This window comes from Myxine glutinosa, chromosome 7, assembly GCF_964187855.1.
Source record: "Myxine glutinosa chromosome 7, kmMyxGlut1.1, whole genome shotgun sequence".
In the NCBI taxonomy this organism is placed as follows: Eukaryota; Metazoa; Chordata; class Myxini; order Myxiniformes; family Myxinidae; genus Myxine; species Myxine glutinosa.
In genome coordinates this window covers 72057161-72082725 of record NC_136267.1, presented here as the reverse complement: position 1 = coordinate 72082725, position 25565 = coordinate 72057161, and the positions used below count along the sequence as shown (strand labels likewise).

At 43.1% G+C, this 25565-nt stretch overlaps 1 protein-coding gene across 2 annotated transcripts in view; it reads left to right on the top strand.

The window, feature by feature from the left end:
* POLK (DNA polymerase kappa) overlaps nucleotides 1-25565 on the top strand; it is a 106536-nt gene that overhangs the window by 962 nt on the left and 80009 nt on the right. For both annotated transcript variants that reach the window (XM_078781861.1, XM_078781860.1), the window contains exons 2-4: nucleotides 12137-12285; nucleotides 12547-12666; nucleotides 17447-17599. In XM_078781861.1, the coding sequence (XP_078637987.1) occupies nucleotides 12166-12285; nucleotides 12547-12666; nucleotides 17447-17599 (393 nt within the window). In that variant the 5' untranslated portion in view covers nucleotides 12137-12165. The remainder of the gene's footprint in view (nucleotides 1-12136; nucleotides 12286-12546; nucleotides 12667-17446; nucleotides 17600-25565) is intronic.

Below are 25565 nucleotides of genomic sequence, written 5' to 3'. Positions count from 1 at the left end.
CTCTCCCCACCTCTCTGGCCTCTACCCAGCCCACTACCTATCACTCCTCACCTGCCCCTACCCCAACAGACTCGAGCAGGTATGGAGGGGAAGGTACATACTCGGACACTCTGCAACCCCGTTCAGACACTTTGGGTTCTAGTACTTATCTTGCAATTGGAATGTACACCGAAAGCTCAATTTCGACCGGCTCAACATGGTTTGGAGAATGGGATTCATAATGCCTTAGGCCTAGCTGGTCAATATGTTTATGGACTGTATGCCCATTAAAAAATTCCACGACAAATACAGTGTTGCAAATTTGATAGATTATGTGACCAGTGAGCCATTTTAAGTCCCTGACCAGAATTCAGTGCACATTCAGGATCGAGCATTGATGGCTCGTGGAACTGAAGTCCTATCATGATACAACTTCTGTCTTAAGTTGCGGTCAGTAACTCTGGACAGATCACTTGGTTGGATCAGGGCTAAGCGTGTCTTTAGCATTCTACCAAACATCATTTCTGCGTGCGCGCGTCCAGTGGTTGTGTGTGGGTGTGTCCTATATGCAAACAGAACACGTGACAATATGATGTGCAGAGACAAAACAGTCATTCACCTTCTTGAGACCACTCTTTACTACTTGCACTGCTCTCTCAGCCTGACCATTAGTCGAGGGTTTAAAAGGAGCACTGCGATAGTTCTCAATACCATTCCATTTCAAGAAATCCTGAAACACAGCACTGGTGAAGCATGAGCCATTATCACTAATTATACAATCAGGTAAACCATGAGTGGCAAGTATGGCAGGTTAACTCTCAACCGTGATTTCGCTGGTACAGGATGATGAGGCTAAACATGATATTCCCTTCGAATGAGCGTTGATTACAACTAAAAACGTCTTTCCTATGAGTGGTCCAGTGTAATCTATGTGAAGTCAAGACCATGGGTTAGAAGGCCAGGACCACATGTAAAGCGGTGCCTCAGGTGAGTTTTGGACAGTAGGCTGATGCATGGAACGGTGATTAACGTAGCCCTCTAGATCTTCATCCAAACGTGGCTCCTGACAACCGACTTCATGGATTGATTGCAGACAGTACCAGGATGCGGCTCAAAACGCACCTTCTTTCGACCTTTGGGGTTATAATAACCCTGTTTCCCCACAGCAAGCAACCATAGTATGTAAGGCCAGCTCGTTTTGACGAGCAGGATATGGTCTCACTCCTCAACATGCCCTCTCCCAACTGATAACACATTGACCATATGTAGGGTCGGATCCACATTAGTCTTTGATTCAATTTATTAGGAAGTGATCAAGATCAAGTTTGTTTAACAGTATCGTGGTACACCAATACTTTAGATGAACACATCAAACGTTTTACCTCAGCAAATGCCTTACAACACAGGGGTGACCATTGCCATTCCACAACTTTACTTAGGAGTTTACGGAGAGTTTCAAGAGCGGTGCGTATTCGGAAGGAAACTGCAGTAATAGTTCAACATACCTCGGTACGCTTTAAGCTCGGTCATGTTCACGGGTGTATTAGCGGCATGCACAGCTTCAGTCTTAGACTTGTTGGGCCTTGTGCCATCAGCACTGACCATACAACCGAGAAATTCTACTTCTGGTAGCATAAATCTACACTTTTCTCATTTCACTTTAACACTGACCGACAAGACGTTTAGAAACTGCCACAAAGTTACGCAAGTGTTCAGCATCAGTGTGACCAATGATCAAAACATCTTCTTGAAATACTGCAATACTAGCCGAAACCCGTGGAACATCCACGGAAGGGAGGATGTGGTGTAGTACACTGCGATCGCCGACACCGGCACAAATTCATGCTCTGGATTGTCCACTCAGTGGACGGCTTGCTTTCGCCTTCGCCTGTCCAATCAGCGGACGGCTTGCTTCGCCTTCACCCAGCCGACGCCAATACGATGGCGCGTGGAACATCCACGGAAGGGAGGATGTGGTGTATGGATAGAGTGTACCATTATGGATGGCATTGGGGATTTGCTTGTCCGAGTAAGAGTTAGGAAGAAAGATGAGAATGAAGAGTGCGTATATGAACAACGATCGCCGACACCGGCACAAATGCATGCTCTGGATTGTCCACTTGGTGGACGGCTGGCTTTCGCCTTCGCCTGTCCAATCAGCGGACGGCTTGCTTCGCCTTCGCCCAGCAGACGCCAATACGATGGCGTTGTAAGATGGCGTCATATCGGCAGTTAATCAGATGCTTTTGAGCCCCAACGTCGGCTAATTCAGATTTTTCGAGTATGGCTGTACGTGATAAACAAAGTGCGCGGTTCGTAGATCGTAAATCCATTAGTGCCGTGGGCATCGGGTCACTGGGTGCAGCATAAAAGGGATAACAAAGTCGAGTCCTTACGCTATTATTATATAGATTCTCTGCTCTCTGCAGACCTCACTCTCTGCAGACCTTGACAAAATCACAGACTGGGCAAACAAGTGGAACATGTCTTTCAATCCTGACAAATCTCACACTCTTACGATGTCTCTCCGAAAAGACCGACTGGACAACCCTCCCATCCACTTTCTGAATAATCCTCTCCAAGAAGTTCTGTCACTCAAGCTTTTGGGTCTCACTATCTGCCATGATCTTTCCTGGGAAAACCACATTTCAAATCTGGCCTCCAAAGCCAGTCGCCGACTGGGCATCCTCCGTCGTGCGAAGTCCTTCCTTGGCACACCTGAGCTCCTCACCACATACAAGGCTTTCATCCGCAGCTCAATGGATTACTGCTCTCCCCTCTGGGCTGGTGCTCCTGCCTCACACCTAGCTCGCCTTCGCGCTGTTGAAACCAAAGCATTCAGAATCATTGGCATCTCCCGCGATGAAGCTAACTCCAAGGGCCTCTCACTCACTCACCGCAGGCAGGTTGGTGGTCTTTCCGTCTTCTACCGACTCCTCTCTGGCCTTGCCCCCCCCCCCCCAGCTCTCTCTGGGCTCTGTCCCGCAAATATTCCTACAGGTCGCACAAGATCTGCCTGCAACCCTCTTTTGGTTAAACTGCCAAAATCAAGACTCTCTGCTCACCTTCACTCCTTCACACCTCTTTTCTCCCGCCTCTGGAACAAACTCCCTCACTCTCTTCAATCCCACTCCACCCTCCAAGTCTTTAAAACAGCTGTTCACCACCATCTCTTATCTTCCCCCATCCAAAACCTTGATCTTTTCTACCCCCGCTAATTTCACCCCAATTCCACTTTTTGAAATACCAACTTCTGTCCTGGAAGTCCTTGGTGTCCTTGTGCTTTATACTTCTCCCTCCCGCCCCCCCCCCTTCCCATGCCTCCTCCCCCCGGGCCCTCTCCCTTCCACACATCTCCCTGCTCTCGGATGTTGTGTTTGTGTGCTTCCCCTTTTCTCCCCATCTTGTCTTCCGCTCCCTCTTTTTGTGTATTTTGTTTGTCTGGTCGATTTGTTTGTGAAGTAAATGTTAGCTCTTTCACGAGCCTCGATTCAGTATACAAAAAAAACAAAAAAAAATTTTTTTTGGGAATGTTGGCACAAGAAACAGATTCAGACTGGTGCACAACACCTTTCTGGGCCCAGACACTGATGCATTGTGGGTAACATTGAGCAAAGTACACCTAATGCAGCTTTGTGGAATGAAGGAACTTTACGTACTTGTCAAAAAACTTTTTTGTTTTGCTCCAGTCAATACAATGGCATGCGACTTATCCACGGTGCAAAACAAAACAGGTCCGCAGGTGGTTTTTTAAAAGTTTTTTTTAGTAGAATTGCTTTTAGGTGTTCTCCATATTACGTTGAAATATTGTAGCGGCTGATTTGATTCCGAAAGGACAGCAGTTGTACACAAACCGCCCCTTGTGAGTATTACTTCTTGGAGTCTTCATCAATTAACATCTGAGTGAAAGCAGATTCCAAATCCAGGCGGCTAAACTTCTCATCGCTTATAGATTTTGGCTTCAAAACCTTTAAAGTTACCGATACCACCTTCACACGAGGAGGGGTATTTGTCATATATAGCCTTGTGATTAATATCACAGACAATCGACTTGACCTCAAGCCAATTAAGTTTGATGGATTCAAGCAAATTATGCCCAACTAATGTCGAATATTACCCTGTATGATCCACAAGGGTAATTCCTGTGATACACCATTGTGGGTATGTGACCGTATGACCACTATCAATTACAGGTATCATTTCATTGGTATAAATCTATAACTTTGTGTTCATAGATCCTGGTGTATGCCTCGTAGTCTCCTGGATAAATATCCTTTTGAAAGTTTCACAAGTCATGATTAATTGGCTGGCACGTTCAATTCCATACTCGCGGGAATGTCATATTCTGCTTCACATCCAGAACAATAGGTTTGCTTTTGCCGGACATACTGAACAGATCATACTCAATGGAAGCAGGAGGTGGTGCCTCATCACCGATATTCATTGCAACCAAATAGTTCATGTGGTGGGCCATACCATGCTGGGATGCTGAATTGATTATGTACCACACTGGGATGCTGGACGACATATCTTGTAAAGATGGCCTTGTTTGCTAAAGTAACAGAAGCAATGTTTGAAGTGGTACAGATTGGGGAAGCTACTGCCACCACAATGCCAGCATGACTTGCATGTTGGAAAACTTGACGCTCAAGTGCTACACTTTGACACAGATGAGCTCGCTCTCTGAACTGTTGCTGTGTTGAATAAATTGGTGAGACTGGGGTTTACTCGGCTTCCCAGTTGACGATGATGAGTTCAGTTTGTTCACTCCAAACAAATTTGACCGGGAGTTATTCTCCCTGCTGGTTATAACACGCAGCCCCTTATGAGTATATACAGTCACGTGAAAAAGTAAGTACACCCCATGTAAAGTTTTGACTTTTTCAACATACAGCTATTTGATCTTCATTTCAACAATATTGATAGATAAAGGTGATATAATATAACAAATATCATGAAACATTTACATTTTGGAGTCCATTGTATAATTTAAATAAACATAAATGCAAATTTCGCATGTGGAAAAAGTAAGTACACCCTTGGCTCTAATAGGTGGTATTGCCCCCTTTGGCAGAAACAACCTCAAGTAGGCGTTTCTTATAACTGTCTAACAGTCTCTGACATCGACTGGGAGAAATTTTTGCCCACTCCTCCATGCAGAATTCTTTCAGCTGTGCGATGTTTGAGGGGTTTCCTGTATGCACAGCTCGTTTCAAATCCCCCCACAACATCTCGATGGGATTTATATCCGGGCTTTGACTTGGCCATTCCAGAACCCTCCATTTCTTTCTTTTCAGCCATTCCTTGGTGGATTTACTGGTATGGTTAGGGTCATTGTCATGTTGCAAGGTCCACCTTCGGTTGAGTTTCATCTTTCCGACAGATGGCCTCGCATTATCCTCAAGCACCCTCTGGTACAATAAAGAATTCATAGTGGATTATATGATGGTGAGCTGCCCAGGCCCTGATGCAGCATAGCTGCCCCAAACCATAATATTTCCACCACCATGCTTTACAGTTGGTATCAGGTTCTTGTGGTCAAATGCTGTGTTTGGTTTTTGCCAAACATGTCTTCTGGTACTGTGACCAAATAGCTCTACCTTTGACTCATCTGTCCAGAGCACATTGTTCCAAAAGTGTTGGTCTTTGCCTAGGTGTTCATTGGCAAACTTTAGTCTTGCCCTGATGTTCTTTCTGGACAGCAAAGGTTTCCTCCTGGCACACCTCGGTCCCGGTGTGTACCCCGATTTAGAATACGTACACCGTATCCCTGCGTGTCGTAAGAGGCGACTGAGGGCTGGCGTCAGGAAGGGCATCCGGCCATAAAAAACATTGCCTCAAACAGGGAACCATGATTGTCATGGGGCCCACAAGGCTAACCCCCGCTCCAGCGGGGAAAATGGTCTTAAAACGATCATTCATTCATATTCATTCATTCACACCTCCCATGTAGATCAAATTTGTGCAGCCTCTTTCTAATGGTAGACTCGTGCACTTTGACATCAACAGTGGCAAGAGCTACCTGTAGGTCCTGTGATGACATTCTGGGGTTCTTAGAGACTTCTTTCAGCATCTTGCGGTCTGCTCTCGGGCTGCACTTGCTGGGGCCGCCTGGCCTGAACAAGTTGGCAGTTGTTTGTAATCTTCTCCACTTGTAGATGATCTTCCGGACAGCCAAATTATTGATTTCAAATTGTTTGGAGATCTTTTTAAATCCCTTCCCAGACTCGTAGGCAGCTATAACCTTCTTTCTGAAGGCCTCAGAGAGCTCTTTTGTTCTAGGCATGGTGATGCCGCACACTTCAACAACAAAGAGCAAACCAAACTAAATGTCTGAGGTTTAAATAAGACAGGTTCCTCCAAGATCCTCTCTAACGATGTTCTAATCATTTGCACCTGAGCTGGTGCACCTGATTCTAATTTTAGGTATTTGAAGTAGTGATAAATGTAGGGGTGTACTTACTTTTTCCACATGCAAAATTTGCAATTATGTTTATTTATATTATACAATGGACTACAAAATGGGCAATTCCACGACGTTACGGAGTGACACTTTGTCATTTTTGTGAACTTTGATTGCTCTAGCATAGCGATACAGCCACTAGTACCTACTCTGTATATATCATATTGTAAAGGAAGAGTTGCACTTTACAGAGATATTAATGGAGTTCCTGTAAGTTGGACCATTGTCAAGTAATTAACATTCAAAAACTGTGTTACGGAGTGACACTGTCTTTTGTCATTTATTAAACAATAACAACATTTATTGAAAACTATGCTCTCACAATAGTTATAAAATTGTAATGAAATAATGGGAAGATACACTAATAGTTTTGCCTTCAGTACAGGGGTTTTAAAATTCCAGACATGACCTAATTACTCTGAAATAATTACAATAGTCCCGTTACGGAGTGACGAAAAATCCCGTTATGGAGTGACGAGTCAATTTTGAGATTTCTCCCAAAGCAACAAATCATTTCTAGATAACGCCAGACTTTCATTCTGAACCCAGCTGACTTGTGCTGGCGTTTCAACATCTAACACTTTAGATAAATAATAAAAAAGAAAAATCTGAACTGAGAAAATATACAATAAACATATAAAAAAGTCAAGAAATAGACTAAAGAAATTGAGAACAATTTACGAGTGGATGACCAGAAACAAAACAAAGTTTGGAATTAATCAGTTGGCCACATCACAAAACTTCACATGACTGCCCTGCAAAAGGTTCCCTTTCCCAAAGGACATTCAGCAAATACATAATGATTGCGATGGTCGAGGGATGGCTGAAGAAGGAATCTGACGACTTGGTTGGAATCAATCCAGGATTTATCTTCCACCTCTGGGAATGTATATGCCAAGTCAGATAGGCCCGCTTTTCGCAAAAAAGCATACATTGGCTGGACGAAGTTCTGCAAATTTGGAGTAGCTGATCTTGATGTTTGGATATTTCTCACAAAACAAACTGTATGCCTCTCGTATTGTCATCATTAGGAAACTCTTTTGAACCTTGTCCTTCCGTTTCCCAGTCTTATTGACCACAAAGTCTTTCTTCCCTGGCGACATCCATGAAATATCGGGCTGCTCATAAATTTTCTTAACAGCATCACTAACATCGGCAGGAACTTTGTGCTTGGGAGCAGACTTGCTTTCCGTGTCAACTTCATGTCGGGTAGGTTCGTTTCCGACAGCAAGCCATCTGATAACAGCTTTGCGTTTCCTCGGTGATTTCGGGAGGGCCTCTCGAGCTCGTTTAACAGCCTTGCCGATGCTGGAGCTGTTCTTGTAGGCAGGAGACCAAGAAGTTGGAACAGGACTCGCAGTGATTTTGCCCTTCGCCCAACATCTCCGCTGACGCGCACGTTCACTTTCCCTTGCCTTCGCAACATTAGCAGCACGCGCCTCTCTCTTGCGTTTCGCATCCAGCTCCCTGCATTTTTCCTTGTGCCTGTCTCGAAAACGCTTTTGTCGCTCGGCAGCAGTCAATGGCATCCTTTCTGTAATATGAATGCATCGACAAATTATCCATATGAATTGCACCGTACCCTTCTATGAATCATCTAAAAGATCATGAAATGTTTTAGGCCACAAAAACTGACAGTAGAGGTTGTTAGCGGCTTCACTCAGCTTGTCCACTGCAAAGTTGGCGGTCCGCGGTGGCGCGGTGATTTGTCTAGTTTTCCTCTTACGACGCGTATCCGCAGGTGACAACAGAGGTGTAGTTTGTACTCACCGATTGCTGGATGTAAACCGATTTCAAAACCGCTCAAGATGACCACGCGTAAACTTGAAACTTGTCATACGGAAGTAAAATCTGGCACGCAACGAATTCTGGGACAGCTACTCTGCCGCCACCTTTTTTCAGGCCGAGTTATCAATTGTTTGACAGAATGAGTCACTCCGTAACGTTACGGTGTGACAAGTTTTCTTTTTAATTTATTTTCTGTAGATTAAAAAAAAAAATTTATACTGTACAATGATTGGGTGGTATAAGTTCTTAATGACCCTGGATTTATTTGGTTTTTCATCCACCAGTTAAAGAGAAAAGTAACCAAATGTCAAATTTTCGTTATGGAGTGACACGCCACGGAGTGACATCTGACTCCTAATTTGAGTTTTAAACTTTTAATTAAGCATAGAAGGACAACTCATATTTTTTTCAATTGGTTTTGAAATAATCTTCATACAGGTAGCTTCTGATGGATAGCATTTGTTGACTTCATACCAATGAATTGAGAGAATGAATTAATTAATAGTTCTTTGCATTATCGAGGGCCAATTTTACTGCGCTTTTCAGTAGAATGACTTCATTAATTGCAATGAGTGATGTAAGCCAACAGAGCAAGCTAACTCGGTGATCTTGATATTATCTGAAAGTACATGTTTTCAGCTTTCATTTGGTACATAACATGAACTTTTTCAGTCAAATTTAAAATTTGACCTCTGCGGACCATTTCTCGTGGAATTGCCCAAATGTAAATGTTTCATGATATTTGTTATATTATATCACCTTTATCTATCAATATTGTTGAAATGAAGATCAAATAGCTGTATGTTGAAATATGTTGAAAAAGTCAAAACTTTACATGGGGTGTACTTACTTTTTCACGTGACTGTACATACAGGCAATTGATGCAGTTTTAGCAGGATCAAGATCAGGAATGGCCAACAACTTAGGGAGGATAGTTTCCTTGTTGATGCCAATAACAAAACGTGCCTCAGCATTCCGTCCGTGGCACCAAATTAACAATGTTCAGCAAACCGGCAGAGGTCATTTTTTGATACCAATATTTTTAAGCGGTGGAGCCACTTCAATACCTGTCTTTTTCTGTTTGCCCGTACAAAATGAAGAAGAAGAACCTTTCCAAACCACTGTGTTTAATATAAAGGGTTCTAAAGGGTGATTCTAATGGGTTTCGTTCGGTTCTAGGCTTTTCCTATTTTATATTAGAAATGCCAAACTGAACCGCTTTCTTCAGACACGGTTGCGATTTTTTTTATTTTTTTTATTTTTTTATGAGAGTGGATTGAATGGCCCTGCCTTTAGCATTGGTAGCATTTTGGTGTCCAGCCCAAATTCCCTTAGGGCAGTGAGTGACAGTCATTAATGAGCCAGCTGTATGTCTACTGGCAATCTGATAGCAGCATAGTATTTCTTCTGAAACTAGCTCACTTTCTAGATGCTTGGCATCAAATACCTGAATACTCAGGGCCGGCACTACCATTAGGCCAACTAGGCAGCCGCCTCGGGTGCAGACATCAGAGGGGCGCATTACTGAACTTGTAGCAATAGCTCGAAGACTTCCAAAGTCTATGCTGCCACAAGAAGTACTTCTCTTCATACTACAACAAAAACTCCTGGATAATGTGCCTAATGTTTCCGTTGCTTTAAGGATCCTTTTCACACTTCCAGTATCAGTGGCAAGTGGAACGTAGTTTCTCAAAGCTCAAAGTTATGAAAACTTACATACGCTCTACAATCTTGGAAAAGAGATGAGTTGGCTTGGCAACTATATCAATTGAACATGCCCAGGCATCAGCACTTGATCTGGTTGAATTTGTGACAAAATTTGCAAACGAAAAGGCACGCAAAGTGAGATGTTGATGTGTCTGAAATTGAAACTTTTATGAGACATTTTTAACTCTGTTTGTCTGTTTTTTTGTTTGTTTCTCTGTCTGACTGTAAGCGAAATATTGTGGTGACATGACGGGTTGGTTATGCCAAGTATCCTTAAATGGTATATATACTTAAAGGTGTGTGAAGTAAAAGGTTTGAATGTTGTGTTGCCAATGGCTGAAGTATGCATTATACCGAGTGCCCTTTAGTTCAAAATGATTTGTGTGCCAAAATATTTTATTTTGTATTTGCGAAAGATAATCAAAGACTGATTATTTAAAATTTTGATTTTGCATATCTAAAACTTATTGCTCAAACCAAAAACTGTTTTGTTTATCTGTAATTTCCATTCACACACTCATAAAGGGACCACTTTCTTTATTTTGCATTGCAAACCACATGTAGTGTCATATTTTTTTAAGTGAAAGCCCATTTGCCCCAAAGCGTGGGGTAACAGGGCCACTGCCATATTAATGGATATTGCGCATTTAATATTGGTGCTGTTGGCATCTTACGGTACTTATTCTTGCAATTTAAAATAAATTTAGCAGTTTCAAGTTTTCTGCTTTTTATTTTTTCTACAAAACATCTTTTTAATAATCGAAGTTGGCAAAAAAAAATTTGGGGGGGGGGGGGGGGTGGGGAGGGGATGCAAGTAGCTGTCCTTGCCTAGGGTGCAAAATAGTCTGGCGCCGGCCCTGTGAATACTGCCATATTCAGCTGTATCTGAACCCCTTCACCTCTGAGATACAGGTCTATTATCCTCACCACTAGTCTATAACCATACCATTTATAGTATGATCATTTGCAATACACTGGTTATTTCCATCTTAACTGATTGATGTGAACCAAATTTCAACATAAATTATCCAAATGTTCATTAGTTACATTATTACCAGATTTGGTGGCAAAATGGTAATAGTGTCCGCTCTGAGTCTGAGTCTGGTTTGAACCCCGGCCGAGTCATACAAAAGACTTTAAATAATAGTACGTGCTGCTTCCATTCTTGACACTCAGCATTTAAGAAGGATATAGTATGGACAAGCTGTTAGCAAGCTTTGTGCAAGCCAGATGGGCCTAATGGCCTTGTCGAAGGTGCACACAAATTGAATGTCTGCACACACCGGGAACGATTATCAAAGATTTATTATCTGGAGAAGATTCACTTGATTATAACGAGGATTACAACAAAGTTAGCAGTACACTACATTGGCATATACGACCACGGATTTGAGACAACATTTCAAGCAAAACTTCTGCCCTACTCGGTTGAATTCAGTCCTTTTATAGCATTTCTGCGAAGAAAGGAAAGTCTCCTGAAGCCTCGAGGAGTCGGACTGAGGAATGAGGAATGAGGGGTCAGGGGTTTGAGACAGGTTGTTGCCCATGGACACAGTAGAACATCTGTTTGACATTTCAACACAGGCCATAAAGATAAGCAGCCTTAGATGAAGGAGTGTAGACATGGTGTTTTTGGCATGCTGGCACCTACTGGAGACTGTCTGGTCTTGAGTGGCAAAACAGCTTCATTCGCCTTTTGTATATTTCAATACCTTAAAAATATTGTATTTCTTCCTTGCACAGATAATTATCAATGTAAGCTTTATTCCCATAAGTATTCCTAAGCACAGCAAACGCACAATTTATATTACCCATGATGCGGATTGATCAAAGATTTATCACTGAAGTGTGCTTCACTTTTATTGGCAATATATATATTGAAGACTATAATGGCTGGCTGATCCGTGGAGACTCAAACAATTTTGGAAAAAGATAATCTCTGGATGTTTGCCATTACAACGCATGTTATTTAACTATCCTTACAATTAATGAGGGTGAGGAACTCCATCCAGGCTTCCACAGCCTCCTGCCTTGAAGTTCCTTCCTTGTAAGGCAACTCATATTATTGTTATTATTGTTTTGCATTGTTAATGTCAGAATAAATGGCTACATGTATCTCTTGGACACTTTTTAAATCCCATGTTTTCCTAACCCTTGGCTTAACCCATGCGTTTGCGCAATCTAATGTGTACCCAACAGTTTTCTCGTGAGGGGCAAAGGCTGGAACAATGGAGACCACAGAGGGGACATCGGGTTTCATATCCCGCATGGCCCTCAATGACAACAAGGCAGGCATGGAGGGGCTGAACAAGGAGAAGATTAACAAGATTATCTTCGAAGCTTCCAAGGTCAGATTGATTACTTTAAGGGAATGTGGAAATAAATGTCCTCTGAATTGGATGCCAGAATAGATACAAAGCCTTTTTTTTCCTGAACAGCAAACTTATTTCATTTATTCAAAAACTTTTTATCAGCATATCACTTCTGAGAACATCTCATGCTGTCTCGTGACCATTCTCCTATTGAATCATGCAAGTTCAAGTGATGCTTTCATCACGAGACACAAGTTACCCCATTACGGATGATAAATATCAAAATACATTTTGTAGGGCTCACGTTTCTATGAGAACGAGCTTAAGAAAGAAGAGCAAGTGAACCAGAGAATCCAGAAAATGTTGCTGCAGAAGGAACAGTTAACCAAGCAAGGCCTGGAGAAGGCACAGAAACAGGTATGATGTGATAATTGCTTTGCGATCTCCAGTGAGTCCTGGCTAATTGAAAACACGTTGCTAGCATGCAAATTTCTGCTGCTGGTATAGCTATCAAAGTGATGATGTTTCATCAATATGGCCTGCTGTCGAATAGAATTTATCTTGTGTCATTGAAACCTTTTATGATATGCTGGCGTTTTGGTAACTGACATGCAAATGTAATTAAGTTTGTGGATAAGAAAGTTCGAATTGTGTTCGCAAAAATTAATATTTGCCTGTTTGGCACAAATTTGTGGAGTACAACAATGCCCTTGCAGTACAAGACCTCTTGAGGAAGTTCAGTCATTCAAACTACTGGAACTCACTATCAGCCATGATCTTTCTTGAGCAAATGACATATGGTTGGTTTACCATAAATCTCCCTTGTTGGCCTCCAAAGACAGTCACCGACTGAGCATCCTTCGTCGTGCCTTGGCACACTTGAACTCCTATCCATATACAAGGCCTTCTTCGGCAGCTTGATGGAGTATCCTTATGGGGGCCCTCCCGGTGCTGAATGAGGAGTTGGAGCAGCTGGGATTATGGTTTTCCTGGGTCAAAACTAAGATCCAGGCTTTCATTGACATCTTGTCTGTACCTGTGTGTGGTGAGGATGTTAAGGTCACAAAGAGATTCACTTTCCATGGCAATGATATTCATGTCTCCGCATGTTGTGAACCAGAGGTCGATAGACGTGTGTGCAGTTGTATTGTGATGAAGTGTGACATGTTACAGTAATTTAGAATGTGGCCATTGTATTAGCAAACAATGACCTACTCTTAAAAGGTACTGCTGGATGTTTAACATCCACAAATAAATGTTGGCAGACAGGAGAGCCTGGCTTTCTGTACTCTCCATCTATGTAACGCCCCACCTGCGAAACACTAGGATGATGGTTTATACTTGGGTCAGCAACTCAAAGCTAAGTACACAAACTTGACCTATCCTATCAGTCCAGAAAGCCGTTTCTGCAAAGAAAAATTAACTCTTGTTGTAGAGCAAGATGATGGAAGATCGAAGGAGTGACGTGCTGGCAGTGGGATGGTGGGAAATGACTGGACAGAACCAAACAGGTGGATGAACAAATGGAAAAAGAAGAGCGGAAACAGATATACAGTCACGTGAAAAAGTAAGTACACCCCATGTAAAGTTTTGACTTTTTCAACATATTTCAACATACAGCTATTTGATCTTCATTTCAACAATATTGATAGATAAAGGTGATATAATACAACAAATATCATGAAACATTTACATTTTGTAGTCCATTGTATAATTTAAATAAACATCAATGCAAATTTCGTGTGTGGAAAAAGTAAGTACACCCTTGGCTCCAATAGGTGGTATTGCCCCCTTTGGCAGAAACGACCTCAAGTAGGCGTTTCTTATAACTGTCTACCAGTCTCTGACATCGACTGGGAGAAATTTTTGCCCACTCCTCCATGCAGAATTCTTTCAGCTGTGTGATGTTTGAGGGGTTTCTTGCATGCACAGCTCGTTTCAAATCCCCCCACAACATCTCGATGGGATTTAGATCCGGGCTTTGACTTGGCCATTCCAGAACCCTCCATTTATTTCTTTTCAGCCATTCCTTGGTGGATTTACTGGTATGTTTAGGGTCATTGTCATGTTGCAAGGTCCACCTTCAGTTGAACTTCACCTTTCCGACAGATGGCCTCACATTATCCTCAAGCACCCTCTGGTACAATGAAGAATTCATAGTGGATTCTATGATGGTGAGCTACCCAGGCCCTGATGCAGCAAAGCTGCCCCAAACCATGATATTTCCACCACCATGCTTTACAGTTGGTATCAGGTTCTTTTGGTCAAATGCTGTCTTTGGTTTTCGCCAAACATGTCTTCTGGTACTGTGGCCAAATAGCTCTACCTTTGACTCATCTGTCCAGAGCACATTGTTCCAGAAGTGCTGGTCTTTGCCTCGGAGTTCATTGGTAAACTTTAGTCTTGCCCTGATGTTCTTTCTGGACAGCAAAGGTTTCCTCCTGGCACACCTCCCATATAGATCAAATTTGTGCAGCCTCTTTCTAATGGTAGAGTCGTGCACTTTGACATCAACAGTGGCAAGAGCTACCTGTAGGTCCCGTGATGACATTCTGGGGTTCTTTGAGACTTCTTTCAGCATCTTGCGGTCTGCTCTCGGGTTATCTTGCTGGGGTGGCCTGGCCTGAACAAGTTGGCAGTTGTTTGGAATCTTCTCCACTTGTAGATGATCTTCCGGACAGTCAAATGATTGATTTCAAATTGTTTGGAGATCTTTTTAAATCCCTTCCCAGACTCGCAGGCATCTATAACCTTCTTTCTGAAGGCCCCAGAGAGCTCTTTTGATCTCGGCATGGTGACGCCACACACTTCAACAACAAAGAGCAAACCAATCTAAATGTCTGAGGTTTAAATAAGACAGGTTCCTCCAAGATCCTCTCTAACGATGTTCTAATCATTTGAACCTGAGCTGGTGCACCTGATTCTAATTTTAGGTATTTGTAGTGGTGATAAATGTAGGGGTGTACTTACTTTTTCCACTTGTGAAATTTGCATTTATGTTTATTTAAATTATACAATGGACTACAAAATGTAAATGTTTCATGATATTTGTTATATTATATCACCTTTATCTGTCAATATTGTTGAAATGAAGATCAAATAGCTGTATGTTGAAATATGTTGAAAAAGTCAAAACTTTACATGGGGTGTACTTACTTTTTCACGTGACTGTATGTATGTAGATAGACAGACATAGATAGATAGATAGATAGGATGAAGAGAGAAAGTGATGGGAAACGGGAATGGAGAGGTTAACAGCCAGGTGCTGCATTTTCAGTGAACAAGATCAGTTTGCAAGTCCTAACTTTGACGACACGAACATGTCAGTGTGAAGGGTGAAGAAGCTGAAGAAAAGAATCATTGCCAGGTGAAGCGGCATGCATTTGAAAGCTGGGAAAAAATCGTCGTCCTATATAAAATTGATGGTGCATGGATTATAGGTTTTGGAGTCAACCAACACATTGAGGGAAAGGGACAGAAAGCAAGATGTAAATTGTTTGTATTTTCTAGTTGTGGGATATTATAGTTATGTGGGATATTATAAGTCTTTTACCTTTAACTGCACACTAAAAGCCATTACAGTCTTTTTATGTAACCTTTCTTGTAAGGCACACTGAGATCCTGCAACAAGTGGAATGCGCTAGAATAGAATGTAGTTGGTATTATTAGTCCCCTGCCGGTTTCACCGAAGGACTTGTTCCAGACTTTTTCCCATGCCCTTCATAATATTAACCTGAAACTTGGTACATAGCTTTAATATGATCAGTAACAGAAACCTATTCTGTAGCTTTGCATACCTTAAACAATTTGTCTTACTGTATATGGCTCACAATTGCTGAGTGCTTGGAACAGGAACATTCATGGGGACCATTAGGGGACATTATTGCAGAGCAATTCTCCCTCTTGTTATTTATTAGTCCCCTACCGGTTTCACCGGAGGGGACCATAGGTTTGCCCTCAATCTGCCTGTCCGTCTGTCTGTCCCACCTGGGGGTTTCCAGACTTTTCCCCTTACCCTTTAACATATGTACATGGCTTATTGGGACCAGTAGGGGACATGTATTGCAAAGCAATTCTCAATGTGCGCTTGTTAATATTATTATCGTGGCATTGCATCAATCGGTGTGACGCCATCAGATGGACATTAAGGTAGGAAGCCATCTGCTTGCACAAGCTGCTGCACCTGAGCGGTCCCATGTGTATTTCATATAACTAGGGCATTGCCCGTACTATATCTATATCTAAAATTATATCCCCCCCCTCTATTTACATGAAATGGTTTGGTCCAAAGCGAACGGCTTGCGAGTACGGTGACAATCCCCCCCCTCTATTTACATGCAATGGTTTGGTCCAAAGCGAACGGCTTCCGGAGTTTGGTAAAGAAATCGCCATCGCGTGCACAAACGCGCAGGAAAGCGAATGAATCGCAAATTCGGTTTTATTAGTTTTAAAACATAGTTTAACGCCAACATAGTTTGCAAACGTGAAATAAATGAATACGCTCTCAAATGTGCCATCCGAGGCAGAGTGTGTCCTCCACGTTCGGCACACGCGATCGTTCGCTGCTCTCTGATTGGTTGAATCGTTTTTTGGACATAGCTCGGTAAGTAATTGTCCGATTAATATGAAACCTTGAAAAGGCACATCCTCGGGTCCCCAGCAATATACCTGGCAAGTTAAAAGTATATCGGACCCGTGGTTGTCGAGAAACAGCGGTCACAGACAAACAGACGTACAAACGTACAGAGATTACTGGAATTATAGATAGATGTAGGTGATCATCGCCGGAACCCTCCACACTCCTTGTCAAATGTGTGGAGGCCTGCATCAGCGGCACAGCTATGCTTAAGTAATGATGTATCCAGTGGGACAAATGCATGAATTGAATCGCAGTCCAATGCGCATTTGCTAGCGAAGACTAACTTTACTTTGCTTCCCATTTGTAAAAAAAAATTAAAATAAAAAAATGATGATTGACTTTTGGAACTTTTTACCAGTTAAAAATGAGAATAATTTTTTGGTGTATGAAACAAGAAAAATATGGAGTCACTTAAATTTATTTTGCATAATTATTTTACAGATCCCCCCCCACCCCTCTCTCCACATCCCCATGTACTGACTTAACTTGTAAGACATTGATCCCACTTTTGTACACCGATTTACTCAATATGAAACCCCATTGACATCTCTGCTACAGATGGATGAAATGGCCGCATATCTCGAGAGGAGCCGTGATTTAAGTCGAACCATCGTACATATAGACATGGATGCCTTCTACGCTGCTGTAGAAACAAGAGACAGACCTGAGTTTGCTCACCGGCCAATGGGAGTGGGCTCCTTGAGCATGCTGGTAAGCCGGTTTTGGGGTCATCAGCTATGTGCGGGCTTTTTGGCCATTTTGCATATAAAGCAATGGCTTCCACATGCAGTATTCGACATTCCAGAGCAAAGTCGAGCAATGATGTTTCAATCGTAGATGGAATGCAATCGTTTAAATTGGGTAAAAAAAAACCCGAAAAAAGTGAAATGTAAAATGACACATTTATTTTTGTGTCAGTCTACATATCACATAATTAAACTAGAACAGCACTCGGTAAAGCACATACCTCCACCAGGCTGAACAGTTTATGTTTTGTATCCCACCCATAGGCCAGATCTGTATCCACACATGAATCAAAATCTCATTGGCTTGTTCTTGACATCTAACCAACTCATCCACCTAGTTTTGTCAGAAGTCGTCCATAACTTTTTGAGATGTCGTGTTATATATCGGTTTTAGCTCCATCACTCAATGGTGAGGAATCACTTGAAAAAAATTATCTCATCCTGATTTTCACCAAAATCGAATTGATTAGTTCTTGTCACACACACAACCTGTCGACCAAGTTTTGGTTGAATCGGTCTAACTTTTGGAGATATCGTGCTATCTATCGGTTTTAGCCCTATCACTCGATGGTGAAATCACTCCCCACCCCTCCAGTGACATGTTTTTTTTTTTTGGTTTTTTTTTTGTATACCTAATCGAGGCTCGTGAAAGAGCTAAAAATATATAGAATTTAATATAGCGCATCTGGCATGAAACAACAATTCTCCCCTTCTCAAATTATATATTGTATTAGCAAATACCACCCATTGTTTCGCTGACAGGAATACCAGTAGAAAAGGGGGAGGGGAGGGGGGTGAGGAGGGGAGGAGAGCGAGGATGGGGGTTGGGTCGACTCCTCACCACACGTCGCTATGCACTCCGGGAGGGGGTGGGAGAAGATGTGTTGGAGCATGAGAAAGAAAGAAAGAGAGAGAGAGGGAGAGGTGGGGGTGGGGGGTGGGGGGGGGAGGGTAGAGGAAGGGTGGAGGAAGGGTGGAGAGTGAGGAAAGGGGGAGGGGGAGGGAGAGGGAGAGTGACATCTCACTGCACGTCGCGATACACCCAGTAGGGATGGGGTATGAGAAGGGGGGTGGAAGCGAGATAAAGAGGGAGGTGGCTATGGGAGGGGAGAGAGAGAGAGGGGGGGGGGGGGGGAGTGTGAGGAAGGGGGAGAGTGAGGAAGGAGGGGGTGGTGGTTAGAGCGATGCCTCACTATACGTTGCTATACACTCCAGGATGAAGGGGTTGTGAGGTGGGGGTGTGGGCAAGAGAAAGAGAGGGAGGGGGAAGGGAGTGGTGGTGGGAGAGAGGGGGAGGGGAAGTGGGGAGAAAGAGAGAGGGGTAGGGGAGCTTGAGAGAAGAGAGGGAACAATCTCGTTCTTTTCAGATACAACACTTAATGAGTCCAATGATCGAACTCTTGAGATGGCTACATACAGTTGCATGTGACTGCATAAAGATTTCAGAAGGTCTTCTGGGTCTAGGTCTATTGGGTCTTTGTGGTCTTTTGGGTCGTTGTGGTCTTTAAGGGTTTTCAGGATATTTTGGGTTTTGGGGTATTTAAGGGTCTTTCGGGGTATTTTGGGTTTTCTGGGTCCTCTGAGTCTTTTGGGTCTTCGTGGTCTTCAGAGTGACAGTGCATGTACTTTTTCCATGTATCGCCACAGCTTGAAGAGCGCTCGCCAAGTGATTTAAGCACTCAAGTAAGAACTCCAACAAAACGGTTGATGCGGAACGGCTGGCTTGGCAAGCGATAGCAAGCGGAAACATACATGAGGTTTTTATATCCCGTCGGACCCCGCTATTAGCGGAATCCGTGGATTTGTGGCTGAAAAAATGCGACATGCTTCACTATTTGTGGAAAAATTCCCACATATTTGCGGGTTTTTTTCTATTCGTGGCTGTGTTCTGCTAAATCGCCGTTCCCCTCCTCGCCCCCCCCCCCCCCACACCTCCGCCCACCCCCCTATTCGCGGCCATGCTCTGCAAATTCGCGGTTTTCAGGGACACAAAAAAAAGTCACGAGCCACTAGCTTGACACATCTATAAAACCCATCTTTCACCAGCCATGCATAAAGCAGCTGGATGTACGCAAAAAAACTTGCTTGTACTGTACAGTAGTACAGTACCATACATTCACTGCTGTGTGATTTGTGTTTTCATGGCTTTCGCAGGCACGAATTTTAGCCGCACTATAAGCGAGCTTCGCGGGATATCCCACCAGATGTGTAAACAAGTCAACTCCGTGAATTATAGAATGCAGATGCTTCATTAAATTGATTACAGTTTGCAATTTACGGCAAAGCATCATCAGAGATTTACACAATGAAAACACTTCGGGGGATGTTCCATCAGCGACGAAAACAAGTCAACCCCATGAATTATAGAATGCAAATGCTTCGTTAAATCTATTATTGAAATTAGCAGATAGGCTCAATACTCACAATGCTCACAATCCTACATATAGTACAGACTGTCCTCAATTTCGATCATTGTTCTCGTCCCTTGCTTTGACCTGTGTTTTTGACTTGCTCTGCTCATCGTTCAGTCATGGCTCCCAAGCGCAAGACCAGTGTCGGAGATACGTCGACTACCAAGAAGCAGAAAAAAGTGATGTGCTTGAGCCAGAAAGTGGAGATGCTCGACCGGCTTTCGAGAGGCAAGAGTGCAGCCTCTGTTTGCAGGCATTACGGCGTCAACGAATCCACCGTTCACTACATACGGAAGAAGGAGAAGGCGATTCATGACAAAGTTTCAGCGAACGATGTATCGAGTTTGAAGGTGGTCACCATGTCTGGGATGTCCACATGGAAAGGATGGAGAAGACTCTCAGAATATGGATCGAGGACAACACGCAGATGAGGGAATTCATGCTGAAATCCATGATGCTGAACCGTTTCCTAAACTCGCTCATCAGGGACGAGTTGGGCACCATTCCAAAGGTTTCCAAGGAGGAAGACGCGGGCAGTAAAGAGGAAGAGGTGCCGAGGTCCAACCTCACAGACCAGTTCCTGGACGATTTGCTGCATGGCATGCGGGCGATTGCGGACAGGGTGCAAGACGCTGGCCCACTTTCAAGTTCAAGAGGGGCCTCGATGATGCGCTGCTCCCGTACAAAGAGCTGCATCAAAATGTTGGGCCATCAGCCAGGCAGCTCCCCATCACCCATTTCTTCAGCCCTGCTCCTTCCACCTCAAGACCACCAGCACCCTCTCCTGCCTTCCTCTCAGCGTCCTCACCAGCATTCTCACTAGCGTCCTCACCTTCTCCTACCTCTCCTGGCTCTCCCTTAATGCACAATTTTGCTGCACCATCATTTGAGTTGCCCTCAAAGTTCGAGGAATTCATGGAATTTTAATTAATCACCATCAACATCATCATTATCATCATCATCATCATTTGAAAGTTGTGTGTGTTTGTAAGCTACAATTTTAAAATGGTACATGATGGTGTTGTGTTTTTTTTTGTTCCACTGTACTGTATGGTTAAGCTGGTTAAGCACTTTTAATAAACTAAGCGCATTCCTTTAATAAATTGGAAATGGTACATGGTGTTGGCGTTTTTTAAAATGTGTAAGCAGTGTTTGTGAAATTGCAATCATGTGTATTTGCGGTCGAAAACATTTGAAACTGTAAAAAATTTCCTCTATGAATCAGGAACCGCCAGGAATCTATAACGTATCCCCCTTTTCCCCCTTGAAACAATGGTGTGGCATACATTCACGGGGTTTTCATCGACCTTCGTGGATTATCGTCGCCATTTTTGGGATTTGGCTCCATTCGCAGATTTTGCCTTGTCATTCACGGTTTGTTCCTCTCTCTTCACAGATTTTCGCGACTCTGGAACCTATCCCCCTTTTTCCATTGAAACAATGCCCCGCTAGTCGCGGGTTTTGCTATTGCTATTCGCGGATTTTCCAGGAACGTATCCCCCACGAATAGTGGGGTCCCGCAGTATATAGATATACAAGGTCTAATTCGTCTTTCAGATGTTATCTAATAATGGACCAGAGACGTTGGTGGTCCATAAAACCTCCTGCTCTGCTCAAGGATAAGTTTTGCAATTAGAGGCGAACATTTTGCATACAAAACGGAATCTCCCTTGTAATTTATCGCCTGCCCAGCTGACATTTATAAAAAGACAGCGTACGAGCTATATAAAAAGTCATATTTGGGGTAATTTTTTTAATTTCACCTGAACATCCATTGCTGGGAAGATTCGTTTCAGTTAGTGCAGTTATTATGAGTACCATTTTCAGTTTGTATAAAATAAATGAACACTGAATATCACATACCTTTCCAGGATTTTTGATACACTAATGACTAGTGGGTCCGTTTGTCCATTAGACTAAATTTTCATTGGTCTTCACGGCCTTGTAGCATACCCGCCTGCTGTACTGCTTGAGCATTAGCTTCACTTTCACCTAAACATCCATTGCTAAAGTATGCGGACACATCAAACCCAAGTTGTTCTTGGGCCAGGGTGGGGATTATACATTTGTTATTATTATTGCCAAATGATGCTACTAATATGATTGTTGTTAATATGATTAGTATTAATTAATTTGTGCTTTGTTATAATTTTATCATTATTTTTCTTTATTTTGTAATTAGAATGCCATGGAAGGACCTATTAAGCTGCTCTATACACCTTAACATGGCATGCGTTTAAAACATGGGAATTCTTCTGGATTTTTTGTACTTAATAAGCCTAATCAACTCAGGAGATAATGACAATCATTTTGGTGCATCAAATTACACGTCAGAAAGCTTGTGGAGAACTCCACAAAAACATGCCACACATACACACACAAGCATGAACACAACAAACCAGAAAAGGTATCTCTCTCACTCACCTTGTAAAAAAACCCTTCCAAAAACAGATGTGATTATAAAATGTCACGCACCAACACGAAACAGCAACACATGCAGCACCAACGATTGCAAAAAAAAAAAAAATACAAGATGAAATACCTGCAAATACACTACATGGCCAACAGTATGCGGACACCCCTTCTAATTAGTGGATTCGGCTGTTTTAGCCACACCCATTGCTGACAGGTATATATAATCAAGCACACAGCCATGCAATCTCCATAGACATAGACAAACATTGGCAGTAGAATGGGCTGTACTGAAGAGCTCGGTGACTTTCAATGTGGCACCGTAATAGCATGCCACCTTTCCAGAACAAGTCAGTTTGTCAAATTTCTGCCCTGCTGAAACTGCCCCAGTCAACTGTAAGTGCTGCTATTGTGAAGTGGAAACGTCTAGGAGCAACAGCAGCTCAGCTGCGAAGTGGTAGGCCACACAAGCTTACAGAACGGGAGTGCCGAGTGATGAAGCGCTTCGCGCATAAAAATCGTCTGTCCTCGGTTGCAACACTCACTACCGAGTTTCAAACTGCCTCTGGAAACAACGTCAGCACAAAAGCCGTCGGCGGTAGCTTCCTGAAATGGGTTTCCATGGCCGAGCAGCCGCACACAAGCCTAAGATCACCATGCACAATGCCAGGCGTCGGCTGGAGTGGTGTAAAGCTTGCCGCCATTGGACTCTGGAGTAGTGGAAACATGTTCTCTGAAGTGATGAATCACGCTTCACCATCTGGCAGTCCGACGGACGAATCTGGGTTTGGCGGATGCCAGGAGAATGCTACCTGCCCGAATGCATAGTGCCAACTTTCAAGTTTGGTGGAGGAGGAATAATGGTCTGCTGCTGTTTTTCATGGTTCAGGCTGGGCCCCTTAGTTCCAGTGAAGGGAAATCTTAATGCTACAGCATACAATGACATTCTAGATGATTGTGTGCTTCTGACTTTGTGGAAACAGTTTGGGGAAGGCCATTTCCTGATTCAGCATGACAATGCCCCCGTGCTCAAAACGAAGTCCATACAGAAATGGTTTGTCGAGATCGGTGTGGAAGAACTTGACTGGCCTGCACAGAGCCCTGACCTCATCCCCACCGAACACCTTTGGGATGAATTGGAACACCGACTATGAGCCAGGCCTGATCGCCCAACATCAGTGCCTGACCTTACTAATGCCCTTGTGGCTGAATGGAAGCAAATCCCCGCAGCAATGTTCCAACATCTGGTGGAAAGCCTTCCCAGAAGAGTGGAGGCTGTTATAGCAGCAAAGAGGGGACCAACTCCATATTAATCCCCATCATTTTGGAATGAGATGTTCGATGAGCACATGCGGGTGTGATGTTCGGATGTCCACATACTTTTGGCCATGTGTATATAGTGACAATTGGGAGAAAAACAAAAGGTCAGGGAATATATAAAAAGAAGAGTTGAACAGATTGGGGTAGACAAAAAAGGATCACTTTAATGGCTAAGAAGAGGTCAGCTCAACTGGGATGGAAAAAGAATCATATTATTAATGCTCAATATCAAGGACACGACATTAATGGCTTTAAGAAGATGGCAGGACTGAGTCAATTGGACAAGTATAGATTCTGCGAGGTAGAAACAGAAAGCACAAGTCACCTCCTATCAGGATGTTAAAAAACTCGTGTCAGAACAGCTGTACACCCAAAAGCACAACAAGGTATGTAGTGTAATCCACTAGCACATCTGTAGAAATTTCAATATCCCAGTTACACAAAACACATGGAAACATGAACCAAAAGCAATCATTGAAAACGGGGACATAATGATCACATATGACCTGATGATCCCATCCAGCTTGATAAGAAACAAAGCACTGCGACAAAGAAACAAAGCACTGCTTGATAAGAAACAAAGCATAGAAAACAAAGCTCTGCGACCTGACATCGTACCAAGAGACAAAAAGAAAAGAGGGCGTTGCTAATTTAGGTTTCAGGACCCAGTGATTTTGGTCTAAATAACGCAGAAATCAAGAAAATTCCCAATACCAGGACTTCAAGAATGAAGTGAAAAGATCCTGGAAGCTGAAGAACGCTGACATTGTTCTAGTGATAATTGGAGCAATGGGAATGACAAAGAAGAACCTTACAAAGATCCTACAAGTCATCACTGGGAACATTACTACAAATTAATTACAGTTGGAGGCTGTACAGGGCTCAGTGGCGATCCTGAAAAGAACCCTTGGAACAAAACGCTGAGAACAACAAAACTTCACAACTTCACCCATGAATTGCAATCTTTCACCGAAGTAGGGGTGGATACTTTGATACTGAAGTAGGGGTGGATACTTTGAGTCCTGCGAGGACTCGGTTTTTTTTTGGTTTTTTTTGTATACAGAATCGAGGCTCGTGAAAGCTAACATTTATCACACAAACAAATCAAACAGACAAACAAACAAAGTATATAAAAAGGGGAGCGGTAGACAAGATGGGGAGAGAAGGGGAAGCACATAAACACAACATTTGAGAGCAGGGACATCGGGAATGTGTGGGAGGGAGAGGGCTTGGGGGGAGAAGGCGGGGGAGGGTGGGAGAAGTATAAACACAAGGACACCAAGGACTTCCAGGAAAGAAGTTGGTATTAATATTTTTTTAAAGTGGATTTTGGGTGAAATTAGCTGGGGTAGAAAAGATCAAGGTTTTGGATGGGAGAAGATAAGAGCTAGTGGTGAACAGCTGTTTTAAAGACCTGGAGGGAGTGGGATTGAAGAGAGTGAGGGAGTTTGTTCCAGAGGTGGGAGAAAAGAGGAATGAAGGAGTGAAGGTGAGCAGAGAGTCTTGATTTTGGCAGTTTAACCAGAAGAGGGTTGCAGGCAGATCTTGTGCGACCTGTAGTAATATTTGGGGGACAGAGCCCAGAGAGAGCTGGAGGAGCAAGGCCGGAGAGGAGTCGGTAGAAGACAGAAAGACCACCAACCTGCCTGTGGTGAGTAAGTGAAAGGCCCTCGGAGGTAGCTTCATCGTGGGAGATTCCAATGATTCTGAACGCTTTGGTTTCAACAGCGTGAAGACGAGCTAAGTGTGAGGCAGGAGCACCAGCCCAGAGGGGAGCAGTATTCCATT